This window comes from Opisthocomus hoazin, chromosome 5 (genome assembly GCF_030867145.1).
Source record: "Opisthocomus hoazin isolate bOpiHoa1 chromosome 5, bOpiHoa1.hap1, whole genome shotgun sequence".
Taxonomy (NCBI): domain Eukaryota; kingdom Metazoa; phylum Chordata; class Aves; order Opisthocomiformes; family Opisthocomidae; genus Opisthocomus; species Opisthocomus hoazin.
Window position 1 is genome coordinate 27,152,642 of NC_134418.1, and position 15,449 is coordinate 27,168,090.

General features: G+C 37.7%; 1 protein-coding gene across 5 annotated transcripts in view; it reads left to right on the forward strand.

Moving 5' to 3' along the window:
* KLHL5 (kelch like family member 5) overlaps positions 1–15,449 on the forward strand; it is a 76,956-nt gene that overhangs the window by 51,938 nt on the left and 9,569 nt on the right. For 4 of the 5 annotated variants that reach the window (XM_075420705.1, XM_075420704.1, XM_009935514.2 and 1 more), the window contains 5 exons: positions 731–867; positions 1,322–1,518; positions 10,279–10,491; positions 14,141–14,327; positions 15,222–15,446. In XM_075420705.1, coding sequence (XP_075276820.1) covers positions 731–867; positions 1,322–1,518; positions 10,279–10,491; positions 14,141–14,327; positions 15,222–15,446 — 959 coding nt within the window. The remainder of the gene's footprint in view (positions 1–730; positions 868–1,321; positions 1,519–10,278; positions 10,492–14,140; positions 14,328–15,221; positions 15,447–15,449) is intronic. The other variant, XM_075420703.1, reaches the window with a different exon arrangement.

A 15,449-nucleotide genomic window follows, 5' to 3' on the forward strand; every position in this document is an offset into this window, starting at 1 on the left:
TGACTCTCTTTCTCTTTCACCTTAGTCCTGTGAACACATACTGAGACATCTAAACTATTGTACATTTTGTGGAGTGGCACTATTATATATACTCAGTGTTTTACTCTCAGTAATCTAAAGAAATACCTGTTGAGCAGCAACATGTTTACTCAGTATCTTAAAATACTCGGAATTGTTAACAAAAGGCTAAATACATACCCACGAAAGAGATTACACTGTACCATCTCCGTGTTTACTGTACTCAGTTCTGTCATCTGTCTGTATTAGTAAATGAATACATATGCGTGCACCAAGAGCAAAAGCATTTTAAAGCACTTTGAAAAGGACTAATAAGCAATTCTTTCACATTTAAAAAAACACCTGACATAATATAAGCAGAAGTCGATTTGATTTTTTTTTTTATTTCCTTAGTATATATTTATATTCCATTTCCAATTTATGTGGTTTTGTGGGTTGTTTTTGTGTTGGCTATTAAAAGTCATTGAGCTTTGAAAGGGTAATTCATTTACGTTAGCAGCAAATGTAGATTTGATAACAGTACTTCATTATTCATAGAGGGGAACTAGAGCATGGAGCAGTTTTTCAATTTAAAAATGTTTTTCTCACTACAGTGTTTGTTCAAAGGGCAAAGTAATGAATCATAAATGAACAAACATCAGGTTGACTAAGTTTTTTTTTCTTTTCCTTGCTTTGTCTTTGTCTCTCCTTTTCTGCTGCACGATGTACTCAGATTGGTTCTCTCCTCTGTTTCGGACTACTTTGCGGCAATGTTCACTAATGACGTGAGGGAAGCAAGACAGGAAGAAATCAAGATGGAAGGTGTGGAGCCAAATGCATTGTGGGCTCTGGTTCAATACGCATATACAGGTATTTAGAATGAAAATGGGAATTTCATCTAATGAATTCTTCTCCTGTGAGCATCATATATTCCGTAACTAGATTTCAAATGCTCTTTAGAAATTATTATTCACGTCATTTAATTCCTTATAAATAAATAAAAATAAATCATCATTGCTGTTACCTGAGGCAACCTGGTAGGATATAGTTTCTCTGATAATACTATATTCTGCTAGTTAACAAATTATGTGGGTATTTTAAATGTATCATGGCTGACAAAAAAGGAATCTGACTAGCATTCCCTTTCCTTGTATCACTATAGGTACTAATTTTGAAAAGCTGATTATCTGTTGCTGAGGGTCATGTTTGCTAAGCTTTATATTCTGTCATACAGTCTGTAAGTAATGCTGTTGCCTCTGAGTTTTAGGGAATTTAACAAATGATGAGAGCAAAATGAATGTGATCTACTTTTTAATGTTACTAGGTCGCCTTGAATTAAAAGAAGATAACATTGAGTGCCTGTTGTCTACAGCTTGCCTTCTTCAGCTCTCTCAGGTTGTAGAAGCATGCTGTAAATTCCTAATGAAGCAGCTTCACCCGTCCAATTGCCTTGGAATCCGATCTTTTGCTGATGCACAGGGTTGCACTGACTTGCACAAGGTGGCTCACAATTACACTATGGTATGTTGTTATTTTAAGTCTCATCTGCTTTATTTAGTAAGGAAAATATAGAATGTTTGGCTGAATAGAATACTAATGTTTTTCCCCCAAAAAGCCTTAATCATTTTCCAAGCAAGAATTCCCATATGCTCCCATGATGAGAAATGACAAAATAAAGTTGCTGGTTTAGAGTTGGAAGAAAATAGGCAAGCATTAATAGTTCCCTGTAGCAGTAATGAGGTGGTGTGATATGCGTTCAATAAAATCATTTAAAAGCTTGTTCTTATTTCTGTCAGTCAAAAACTACAAACTTAACAGTGGGCAAGCTGCCACCATCTAGTCCAGAATAACATTGCTAAATGAAACTGCAGGCTTCTTGTTTTGTAATGAGCTGGAGTAATGAGGTTGTAAGTTATACCAGGGGTATGAATGTAGGCGTTCATCAGTATAGATTCTGCATTATCCTTAATTTCTTAGTAATGGGATGTCAGGATGGCATGAAACAATTTGATTTTAGGCTAGGCAATATGTGGCTAAATACATATCTGCCATTGATATTTTTAGAGTTAATTTGTAGAAAAACTGACCTGCCGACATAATTAAACTTAATAGTAATCCTTTTATTTTCATGTAAAATATTCTTCTTTTCCATCTTACAAGCGTATTTTAGTAATGTTATCAGCAGAAGAAGGCAGGAGAATTATCTCTGAGGCAAGTCAGTTCATCTGTTCGTTGCAGTTTTGTGAGGCATTTTTCTCACTGCTTGATGAAATTTCGCTTGTGTAAGCTCTTGGGACCTGAATTGAGGGCATGTGTAGATACTGCATAAGAGATGTGGGAATGAAGATAGTACTTAATTTGCTTGTGTCGCATGGCATTGCACTGCCGTTAAGCTGTTGGCTTAGATGCAAGAGGTCTAATTTCTGTCTTGTAATTACTGTTAGAAATCTGTGGCTTTTCCTCTTGTTGCCTTAGTTTTTGCTAGTTTAAAAACTTCTCTTTTTTTTTTAATTATGTCATCTTGGCTTAACTTAGTTTAGTATGTGTAGCAGTTTAAAATAGCTCTTCTGTTTTTCTGTATGAGATAATGTTCTCCCTCAGTCGGTGGATCTCTGATGTATTTAAAATCAAGCACACACTGAAATTTACCAAGCCAGGTCAGTGAATAGCATGCAGATTGTAATTTAGATATTTCTATTCTTGATCTTCATTATTGCTCAGACACCAATAAGGGGGCTGCTGTTAGGTAGACAGTCAGATGAAACAGTGAAGATAAATGCGTTTTATGCCTTTGAGGAATACTAGAATTAATGCTAAGCAAGACAGCGATACAAAAAGTACGCAAAATGACAACTTCCCTCTTGTGACCTATTTGTTCTTTTTCGGAATAAGCATGTATTTTGGTCTGTGCTATTGTCATTTATCTTACAAGTGGACTGGCAAGATCAGAACAGTAATAAACGTTAGACTCATGTGTCTTTAAATGTTAATGTTAGGGATTATAGTCTTACTATTTTGACTGGCGATTCATGACTTGTGGTGGAAAGGGGCTGTGAACTTTCTAAAAGCCCTTCTTTTATAGCACCTGTCTTTCTTTTGTTCAGATCACAGGAAAACAGTTGTGTGCCTTGTGGCCATTGTTTATTTCAGTGGCAAAATTGTTGCTTTTAAGGCTTCAATGTGGATGAAATTTAAATTAGGTGGGTTTCAAAAAGCCATTTTCAAAACTAATTAGTTGTGCTAGATGGATTCTTCCCAAGGCCTCTTTTAATGTTGTTTAGTTCCAACAGAGACATGAAATTGAATTTTAGTAATAATGAGTAATAGAGAAACAGGTTCTTTAGTTTGAAATGAATGTTGCTATGGAAACTGCATAGAAGTGTATAGTCCAATTGAATCTGCAATTAAAATAAATCCCAAAGTAATTTCATTTGTTTAAAAGCTGTTTGAAAAAAGAAAATGTTCAACAGTAGTAAGTGCTAGCCACTTGATGCTCTTTCCATTAAGAAGTATTAGATCATAAGGGTTAAGCACACCTGTAGTACTTGGAAATTCTGTTTGTTAAAACAATTAATTATTTTTATGCTGGAGTGGGCAGCGTAAAACAATGGGGGATTATACTGAGTATAGTATATACTTCTGTCTTTTCCATTTAATATTGGTTCTTTTAAAGTGCTTGAAGAAGGCGGCAAAGAATAAGATAAAATACATAAATTTTAATTTGTATAGAGTATTTTCTATGAGTGTTTCTTTTCAGAAAGAAAAGTGTGTTTTGTTTTCAGAAAGAAATCAGACTGCCATTTAACCGGTTTTCTCCAATTAAAACAACTTCTCAGTTTTAAAGGTTTTTATGAAACACGCTGTAATTTGATAAACATCTTACCTGCTTCATTAAAATAGTTCTTTACGTAAAGACAAGAAATTCAGGTGAAATGAGCGTTTTGTTAAACTGAAGGACCAATCAGTGAATTATCCCAGTAGGCCTACCTCTGTTAATAGTCCTGCTTTATCTGAATAATGCTCGTTGGTATCACAGAATCACAGAATGGTAGGGGTTGGAAGGGACCTCTGTGGGTCATCTAGTCCAACCCTCCTGCCAAAGCAGGGTCACCTACAGTAGGCTGTAGAGGACCTTGTCCAGTCGGGTCTTGAATATCTCCAGAGAAGGAGACTCCACAACCTCCTTGGGCAGCCTGTTCCAGTGCTCCATCACCCTCAGAGTGAAGAAGTTCTTCCTCATGTTCAGATGGAACTTCCTGTGATTCAGTTTGTGCCCGTTGCCCCTTGTCCTGTCGCTGGACACCACTGAAAAGAGTCTGGCCCCATCCTCCTGACACCCACCCTTCAGATATTTGTAAGCATTTATAAGGTCCCCTCACAGCCTTCTCCAGGCTGAACAAGCCCAGCTCCCTCAGCCTCTCCTCACAGGAGAGATGCTCCAGTCCCCTCACCATCCTCGTAGCCCTCCTCTGGACTCTCTCCAGTAGCTCCTCATCTTTCTTGAACTGGGGAGCCCAGAACTGCACAGAGTACTCCAGATGGGGCCTCACTAGGGCAGAGTAGAGAGGAAGAAGAACCTCCCTCATCCTGCTGGCCACACTCCTCTTGATAAATCCCAGAATGCCATTGGCCTTCTTGGCAGCCAGGGCACGCTGCTGGCTCATGGTTAACCTGTCATCCACTAGGACACCCAGGTCCCTCTCCGCAGAGCTGCTCTCCAGCAGGTCCGCCCCAAGCCTGTACTGATGCATGGAGCTGTTCCTCCCCAGGTGCAGGACCCTGCATTTGCCCTTGTTGAACCTCATCAGGTTCCTCTCTGCCCAACTTTCCAGCCTGTCCAGGTCACGCTGAATGGCAGCACATTGGAAAGCGTTAGCATGATTTTATGGCATGATTTTAATCACATAATACAGTGCATTTAAAAAAAACAAATTAGTAAGAAAGATCTGAATGCTGCACTTCTTGATCTTAAAGATGTAGGTGTGTGTTATGATAAAAGGACTTAAGTAATGCATTACTATATTGCTTACTGTGTTGACGGCTGATAAGTTGTTTTTTCAGAGGAGAATAATTAAGGTTGTCATCAAAACAGGTCAATTTGTTGACACTGAAAACTAAAGCTTGAAAAATCCTCAGGCTGCGTTAAGTGAAACGTAAAATAAACTGAAGTGATCAGTTGTGGATTTAATGCTGTATAAAGAGCAACTCAGATTTTTATGCATCAGGGATTTAAAATGCAGTTGACAGAATCATGAGACATATCTGGGTGAAAGTATCTTTCGTACAAAGGTTATCCTGTTTTGCTGCAGTTTATATATAGTATTGGGGTCATACAACTAAAATTTCTGGAATTTTATTAGGCTGGCCAGTAGTGTATCTGTTCACTTGAAGTCGTAAAGCTTTTTCACACAAAAAGCCTTTCCTGGGCATTTTTTTTTTTTGCTGTCTTCACAAAGTCGAAAGACACACCCTTTTTGTCATCGTGTTTTTTAGAAGTAGTTGATAATGTGCTTTGAAATGAAACCAGTAGCTCCTCTCTCACACAAAAGTAAACCAAAGGGAAGTTGAGGAAAGCTAGCCTCTGTTATTTCCAGAGCATGAAATGTCTATGGCGAGTAGTGAGGTGTTCTTAGGTAAGTGTCAGGAGCTTCTTCAGTAGCCAGATTTTAACTTACAAAAAAAGAAAGCAGACATTCTAAACATCATACGTGATAGACCCTGAGTCAGCCCCTATGTGGATAGCTTTGTAATCCGTGTTGCTCAGCTTTCCGTGCTTAAAGCAGAGTGAAAGGTCATGCTGATTTTCTTCAGAAGTATGTGAGCAGTGATCAAATGTCCAAGATTCAGATAAAGTTAATTTTGGAGTCTGCATGATTTCTGAGCGCAGCCAGTGGCTGTTTATAAGAAGAAAAACTTGGAAAGGATAGAGTAACAGATTAAGGCCAAGCGCAGAAGCTAGGAATTTGCAGAAGAGCAGACATGGGACACTTAGACTTGCTTTCACTTGTAAGGCAGGGGTTGGTTAAGAAAAAATCATTGCGATGTGGAGTTTGTGATTTGGAAGGAGGAAGCAAAGAGGTATAGTTTGTCTTTTTTTCCTGCAACAGCCAGAACAATTTGTTCTTTTGGCTGGGGGGTGCGTGAAAAGTAGAGAAACTTCAGTATTTTTTTGTCCACAAAGGGCCAGGCCCAAAGACTTTGTTAGTGCCTAAAACAAGGATTTTATATTCTTGGACCTGAAGTTGCAGTCCAAAATACCCTGCTCAGTAATCATCTGACTTTGAAAATACTCATTCACTTCTTTTCACCTGTAGAAATCCAAGGTATTTCTGTCTTTCAAGTTCCCCAAGTTCTGCACAGCACAATAGATCCGTACTGCCTTGGCAAGGCTAAATAGGTTTCTGCATGCTGCCCAGACTGTTTTGGAATCCAGAAACTATGCAGAGAGGAGTCAAGCTATGGTAGTTGTACTCTCAACAAACCCAGGGCACACCAAAAGCATTAGGTTAGTTTATCACTTAACAGAACGGTCAAAGCAGGCTTTAAAAGGAAAGTAGCTGCTACCTGACATCTATGTGACTGTTAATAGTTTACCAGAAGGTCAGATAGCTCAGTTCTTAGTGAATTGACTGGCTGACTGAAGCAGCCAGTAGACAAAATTATATTCACTGTTTGTTCTTTGGCCAGCAGGAGTAGGGAAGTGATCGTGCCCCTGTACTTTGCACTGGTGAGGCCGCACCTGGGCTACTGTGTTCAGTTTTCGGCCCCTCACTACAAGAAGGACATTGAGGTGCTGGGTCATGTCCAGAGAAGGGCAACAAAGCTGGTGGAGGGCCTGGAGAGCAAGTCTTAAGAGGAGCAGCTGAGGGAACTGGGATTACTTAGTCTGGAGAAGAGGAGGCTGAGGGGAGACCTTATTGCTTTCTACAACTACCTGAAAGGAGGTTGTAGTGAGGCAGGTGTTGGTCTCTTCTCCCAAGTAACTAGCGATAGGACAAGAGTAAATGGGCTTAAGTTGCATCAGGGGAGATTTAGATTGGGAAAAATTTCTTTACTGAAAGAGCAGTCAGGCATTGGAACAGGCTGCCCAGGGAAGCGGTGGAGTCCCCATTCCTGAAGGCATTCAAAAGACGTGTAGGTGTGGCACTTCGGGACATGGTTTAGTAGTTGTGGTGGTGTTGGGTTGACGGTTGGACTTGATGATCTTAGAGGTCTTTTCCACCCTTAATGATTCCGTGATTCTCATTCAGATCTTACGAGTCAAGCACTTCTTGCTTTTTGGCTGCCTGGGCTCAGAGCCCCAGCAGAGCCCGGTGGTTGGAGCTGCCTGTGGGGCTGCAGTGGTGTACTGTCCTCCCCAGCCTGCAAGTGTTCTGGTGCTCTCTGAGGGTCTCATCCTTCTGACACAGTGCAGAGGGAGCCTAACCTTCTTGCTGGATCCCACTGTGAGGATTAAGTACCGCTTAGAAATAAGTATAATGACCTCTTGTCTTTTATTTGCTCCTAGTATTTTTGTGCTCTGTACCAAGACAGACCTGAGGTTAAGAATATCAGTGTTACTCACTCTGCGTTTGCTGAAGGGTGGATTTAAGGTTGATGGGAAGGAGCAATGTGCAGCATTGAGCACAGGGACTGTGTGTCCTTGCTTTAGCTGTTACGCAAACCTCAGGCTATTCGTGTGATAAAGTTTCCAGGCTCTTTGAGGAGCTAATTTTGGGGGTGGGAAACTCTTTTTTTCACTTTCAGGGCCAGAAAGCGAGGGACTGAAACTGCAGACCGTTTGTTCTCTGAAATATCCTGTTCTTCCACAGAGAGTTCCCATAAGAAGAAGGAAAGAAAAGGCTAATGAGGAGGTTAAGAATGCTAGGAGATACACTGGCTCCTCCTTTTTGTCTTCAGAATCTCTGTCTGTAGAGGAAGAGGAATTGTCAGATTCAGATCATAAAAAAGCCCAGACGTAGGCCAAAGAGTGGCTGTATTCCCAGTGGAATGCTTTGATACTGTGCTCAAAAGGAGTCTCTGCTTTAAAAATAGAATGGGAGCAAGAGGAAGCTGAATCTGTTCCCATCAGAAAGCAGTTGTCTGCAAGCAACAAGAAGGAAAATCAGGCTTTTTTCGCACAACAGCTGTTGAAGTGATTAAATCCAGTTGGAAAAAAGCTTTCCAAAGAAGATCCTTGACTCAATTACACAAGATCAGCTTGTCGTTGCCTTCGGAGACAAAGGCAATTTTCCATGCAGGTGCTTTCCCCTTCCTCTTCATGTGATCCGGATAGACAATATGGAAAGTTTAAGGTAGTAAGTGTTGGCTTTTTTCCTTGTCAGCGCTCACTGCCTGTTTATTCAGCAAAACTAAAAGCATAGCTCCAGCTTGCATACTCTCTAGGACAGAGAATCAACCAAAAAACAGCAGTGGAAAAAGATGAACTCAGTGGAACGTGAATTTCTGTGAACTGCATGTTTAAACTCTGGAAATAATGTTGATCTGTTTTCAGCTTCAGTTTTACTCCCAAGCATTCGATATCAGAGTAAAATAAATAAAAGTGCATGTGTAATGCTACTGAATATTGGTACGGTCCTTTCACTGTTTTTAATTCCTGTATTTGCTCATTTTCTTAACTTTCATTATGTAATACAGAGAGCTAAGCTGGTCAAAGAGGAAAAGACTGCTCTATCTCCCTTACGAATCTATTACCGTTTTCACTTGGAAGCACTACTTTTGTGTAGCCAGTTGGATCTCTCTAGTAGGAAAGCTTTTCAGATATTAAGTGTAAAATTTTCCTTTCCAAATTCTCTCCAGGAATACACAGTTATTATGTGCACAGGTAACACCTTCAATTCTTTTCCTAATTTCAACTCCAGAGTTACCTGTAGAGTGGAGTCATCTTGATCTTTCCCCTTAGACATCTTTTAGCCATCTTATATATGTGTGGCTTTCACGGAAGGTGGACTGGTTTACTCCTTGTTAGTTTTTTCCTCTTTGCTCATCATTCTTTAATTAGTATTTTTGCAGTAGTGAGGTATAGCTTTGAAATGATTAGACTAAGCAGTAAAAAGGAAGACGTGTTACCTTTTTAGCTTTGTTGTCATGATGTCCTTTGCATATGCAATGCCAAACTGTACTGTATGTTTTTATTGTGATTTTATATGCTAAATAAGCAAAAGAGCAAAACCAGCGTCCTGTTGGCTAGCTATCTAGCAATCAACAGTGCCTTTACTGAACTGATTGTTTTATTGCCACGAAGTTACTTACGGTTTGGAGTGTGAGGTTAGCTAGGATTTGAGCTACTAAAATATAAGAACATGTGATTCATAGACTGCTTTTACTTTTCTTTCCTTTGCTGCCTTGTAAAGGTGCATGGGGAAAGAGGATAGATGTGATCTCACCCTTTTCTGTTACATTCAGGTTTCGTACTGTAAGTTCATAGTGCTGATGGTGTTTCTCTGTACTCTTCTGCTGTATCTACCCAAATTCATGAGAATACTTACAGAATATTGTGCAAGTCCTAGTATTCTGAAGTAACAGGATATCAATGTCAGAAATGTTACATATTGTGACTTTCCTGTTTTGAAGTAAGCAGCTGTTGCTGTAAATGACAGAATGAAAGCTAGAAAATTGAATCCTATCAAAATAAATATTGTTAATAAAGCAAGGCATGTACAGCATTGTGGATTCTTTGTATGTTTTGCTCCCCAGTCAATCAGATCAGCTGTATAAAACCTATAAAATAGTAGAATAAACTTAAATTAACAATAAAATTGGTGGTGGTGTTTATTTCCTCTGGAAACTCCATAGTTTAATCTAGCAGTAACAAAAACAGTTACAGATGTGCCCAGCAGTTGTAGCATGTTGTGCCCTTTGCTTGACAAAGCATCTTACGTTATATTCTGTATTGTCAACAGGAACAATTTTATTTTTTTAAACTATACTTCAGAAAGTGTTTCTTCAGTTTGCAGTGCCAAGATAGTAACACCCACAACTCATTGCTCATTTCTGTCCTTGCACTTCCCTTGCACAACTTTGCAGTTGTTTCAGCACATCTGTCTGTGGGACTGAATGATACAGTTGGAAAAATCATGAGGGGTCAAAATAACTCAATACATTTTTATTTTACTTTTTTTTTCCTCTCAGGTCAGTTCTCTAGTGATATTTACGGGCAGGACTGAGAGATGGTGTGAAGGGAGGGAAAAGAGGGGAAGAATAGAGTAGGAGTTCCATAAAAAAAAGTCTTAAAAGTATGATGTCACCTGTATTAAAAATACTTTACTTTTTCTTTTTCAGGAAAACTTCATGGAAGTAATTAGAAACCAGGAATTTCTGTTATTGCCAGCCACTGAAATTGCAAAGCTTTTAGCAAGTGATGACATGAATATTCCTAATGAAGAAACTATACTGAATGCACTACTTACGTGGGTTCGACATGATTTGGAACAGAGAAGGAAAGATCTCAGCAAACTCCTGGCTTACATTAGACTGCCTCTGCTTGCTCCACAAGTAAATTGTTCAATTCCACTCTAGTTTGTACTGTGGTTATAGTGAGCATATCCTTGGGTACTTTTTTGTTCCTCCCAATCAATACTTTTTCTCCTTCCTGGACATTTACACGCAATGTTGAAGAAGACTTGAGCTCAATTTGTTTAAATAGTTGTGAGTTACAATCTCCCTAGTCCTGTAGGAATGACCACTGTCGTTAGTGTTGTGTGTAGCTTTGTATTCACCATCTAACAGCACACCTGTAAACTAGATTTTTTTTTTTCCTTCCCCTTCTTTCTTCTCTTGTGCTAGCCTTCCTTGCTGGACCTTCATTAGTAATATTTAACGCTTACTATAATACAGTCAAAGGATTTTGCTTTATAGTTTTCAGTTTGTTTAGTGAGAATTATCTCTGTTAAATAAAGAAAACAGGATTTTTATGGAACCTGAATAATAAGTAGAGTTTATTAACACAAAGACTCAGTTCAGTTCATTCATAGTGATAAATCACATACATGACATTCTGTGTATTACCTCTAGTCTTATATCCTCTTGCTTGATAGTGAGATTCACTAGCAAGCATTTTAGTGTGAATATTTCCATACTGATTATTGTAGATGCAATAGGGGGATTTTGTCAGTTGTGGCCTTGACTTTGTAATTCACTTTTTTTAGAAACATAATACAGTGTAAGCCAGCTGACCTGGAGGAAATCATTCTTTTGTTGAGCATTTAATTCATTGATAACTAAGTAACCACTGCTGTATTCCTTTTACTTAATTCACTGTAACTGAAACATCTTTAGAAGCTGAAAATACAGAATTTTCACAGAAATATGTACTGAAATCAAATTATGTCCACTCAGAAACTGATCAGGAAAATAGCAGAATGAAACACAAAAGCAATATCATATTTCACTATTATTTTATTTTTAGATTTTTAAGTCTTGTCCAAATATATACTTATATTTCTAATACAATAATTTTCTGGTGCCTTCTTATTTATTACTTTCTCTAACAAATTGAAGTGTTAAAACTCTGATTTTAATATGACAACAATTAGTGCATTGAGTAAACTGGTTTCAAGTGTCCAAATCAGTCTTAACATTTTCAGAATCATGTTTTGCTTCATGATCACATGACATTAGGCAATCTGACAGCAAACATAACATAATGGAAAGGTTTCCAATTTTATGGTTGAAGGATTAAAGCTATGTGAAAGAAATGAAATTAGAAAATGGAACAACTTTCTGAAATCAGTAACATTGCAAGCAGAGATGAAAAGAATTTTACACTCATACACTTTAAAAAAAAAAAACTTTAGGAAATACTGTGAAACTGTAGCACTGAAAGCAATATATTGTAATGAATTGTCAGTTTTATTGGTTGGTTGTGAGTTCATGCATCTCATCGAACATAGCATTCTGTCATCTCTTTGGTTAAAGCAGGCAGCGTCCTAAAGATTTGTAGGTCTCTTTTTGCGCTTACAAAGGCTAAAGGTGAATATCTGTGAGCTTCTTAAGCTGTAAGGTGGCAAGTAGTCCATCTCTGATAAATTAATGAAAAAGATGATTAAATTTCTGAGTTATAAGATGGGTTCAGCTTCCTTTTAGACAAAAATTCTTAGTACTTCAGTATCTGCGCTACCTTTCTCTTCATCAAGTTTCCCATGACTATAATTTCATGCTAACACGTTATTTGGAGCTGCTCAGTTATAAATGCTGTTAGTACAAGGAGCTATGTAAATAAAAAAACTTGAAAAGATTTGGCTTTTGTGTAAGTAAGCCCATTCCAAGTTCTTTGAGTGAAGAATATTTACAGAAAATTGTAACACAGTAGGCTTAGTTTAAAGAGCATGCAGGTTTTTTGGGTACCAAAACAACCTTGGATTGCATTTCTTTTTAAGTGAGATGAAGTTGCTTTCAGAGATTGAGATTCTGTGCTATGAGAAAACTTCTTTATAGGAGGTGATGTGAGAAACTAGAGAAAATGTAGGGTTGCATCTTGTTGTTGCAAAATTCTTATATAGACACGTGGTGTTGGTTTAAATGCTGCTTGTCTATCAGAAATATATATTGGAGGTCTGAATTGGTCATGTTGTCTTCAAGCCTTAGTTTTCACGTATGCAATTATGACAATGTCCAATTTAGGACAGTAGTAATTCATTAATTTTTTTTTTTTTTTTAACTATGTGCAATTTTATAGCAATGCATGCTGGCAGTTAAAAGACAACTTTTAGTTTACTGTTTTATAATCACAAAGTGTTCCTGTGAAGTGATACAAGTGGTAGGTAGTTCTTTGGGTAAAGAGAAGAAACAATGGGAAGTACTGAAAGTAAAGAATTAAAATTATGGTCCCTCTGCTAATTCACATGTGAACATTTTAATTTGCTATTTTAAATAGAACATTATCCAATTAGAGAAATACTGCAAAAGTCAGGATCAGTTCTCTGTAAAGTTGCTGGTGAAGGGCTTTGAATGGTTTTATATTCTTTTTTAATCCTCTGTGTAGGTTAATTATGTTTTCTGTCACAGCTTCTGTTGATTTGACTGATACAGAGATGTTCAGGCTTAGCAGTCTGTACGTATCTGTGTCTTTTCTAGAACCATGGATGTCATATTTGCCACTTTGCAGTCCTAAGGCAGCTTTAAGCTGGGGATATACACACCATATTATGCACAAATATTTTGTAACGAGTCCCTTTAATACTCCCAATTACAAATTTCACAGCAGTTTTGTACCTGATATTGGTTAGCTGTCAGTAGCTCAACCATGACGTCTCATTCTGGTTTGTGGACTTACATTTCTGAAATTCACAAAGAGTTTGGATTTTGTGATGGCAGTCTGGGGGCATTTGCCTTTTTCTCATTGTTCTAACAACTGTTCAAGTCTCAGTGGGTCATTTCACTTGCTTTTTTTTCTCTGTTACCCAGGCCATGTCTTGCAGCTCAGAAAAATGCCGGTTGTCCAGACTTCTAATAATTACAGTTAGGACACTCAACCTACTAATATATTTTTCCTGCAGTCTGACAAACATGGAGTACAAAAGACTCCAGAATCTTTAATCTTAATAACTTTTATTAGTAGTCTTTATTTAACTTGAATTTTATTTGTCAGGTTTAAAATTTAACACTTGTCAATTTTGCTTGCATCCTTGATATTAAAATTTTTAAAAAGGCTTGTATTAATTGATATACTGTGATCTGTGCCACTGTCAGAGTGAGGAATAGAATATATATTAAAATACTCAACCTGTGTCTGAAGCAGCTTTTACAGACACTTGGGCTGGGTGGATTAAGGAGTGAGAGCGTGAGGTTAAACTGACTTAGATTCCCAGAGTCTGATTCCGTTTCTTTCAACATCCCTGTCATGGCACTGGAACACAAGGAGATTTTGTTTTCTTCCTTGGGACCATTAAGCTTCAATCATCCATTAAGATCAGATGGCATTCCTTTTCTGTGTACTTAATGGCTTAGCTTAAAATGTAAATGTTTTGTTTATTACATGTTTACCTTTACCCTAGTCTTTTTTATGTGACCATTTTGAAAATACATAGATTTTTAAATCAGACAGTGGAAGTCTTTGGATAAAATATTTTTTTTGTAATCTAGTCTTTATTCTTCATGGGGTTTATAGCAATACAGCTTGTTTAATTTACTGTCTTTTTCACAGTTTTTGGCAGATATGGAAAATAATGCACTCTTTAGGGATGACATTGAATGTCAAAAACTCATTATGGAAGCCATGAAGTACCATCTGTTGCCAGAGAGACGGCCTATGTTGCAAAGTCCTCGCACCAAACCTAGAAAATCTACAGTGGGCGTGTTGTTTGCAGTTGGAGGAATGGATGCAACAAAGGGTATTGGCTTATATAATGATTAGTTGATGAACTGTATTTTGGTTCTTTTTAAAAGAAATACTTGACAGAAGTTTTTACAACATGCTAATTCTAAAATTCAAATATTCTGCATTATAGAACATGAAATGTCTTAAATGTACACTCTTTATTAGGTTAAGAAAACCTGCGTAGCTTTGATAATACTGTAAACATTCTGGAAGTTAGAGTTATGATTGATTTGTTATTATCAAGGGACTATCTGATTCACGAGTAATAAAATGTTGAATTGAGCGAAAACTAATCTTTATTTACTTGACTGGGAGGTAATTTGGAAAAGGAAGAAAATGACAGAAGGGGCACAAAGGTGACCTGCATATGCACAGAAAACAAAAAACCCACACTTTTTGACTAATTGTTAAATGGTTGTGGCTGAGCTACTTGGACTTTCTTTTTTATAGACACTTCCATACTGTTTCATGGTAGTTAGAAGGAATCTGGCAAGTTAGAAAAGTTATGGCACAGTAAGTGTTTTCTTTCACTCGTTGTTTTAAGTTAGCACTTTCAGTACTTCATGTCACATAGCTTCAGATTTTTTCTAATGTTACAAAACAGTTGATTCCAATATATAATTGCATTTCACAAGGGTTGTTTTCTATTCCTGACATTTTTATTTCTAAAGGCTTGATTCTGCGAAGCAGTTAGAAATCCTGCTTTTCGTCTTGAAAAGCACTGAGAAAGTCCTCCTCTGTAATGGTGCAGTTAAAGGAAGTCAGAATAGACTATTTGTATACATAGAATTAAGAACATGCTGCAGGATGTCATGCTGTCTTGTAGGATCAGCCTATTGCTAAAATAAAAGCTATTCTAATAATTCAGACTTTTTTTTTTAAATAACTTGAATATGTTGTCATTCAGGAGCTACAAGCATTGAAAAGTACGAGCTTCGTACCAACATGTGGACTCCTGTGGCAAATATGAATGGGCGAAGATTACAGTTTGGAGTTGCAGTCTTAGATGATAAGTTGTATGTTGTTGGAGGCAGAGATGGACTGAAAACATTGAATACTGTGGAGTGCTACAACCCTAGAACGAAAACTTGGAGTGTAATGCCACCTATGTCCACTCATCGTCATGGTCTGGGTA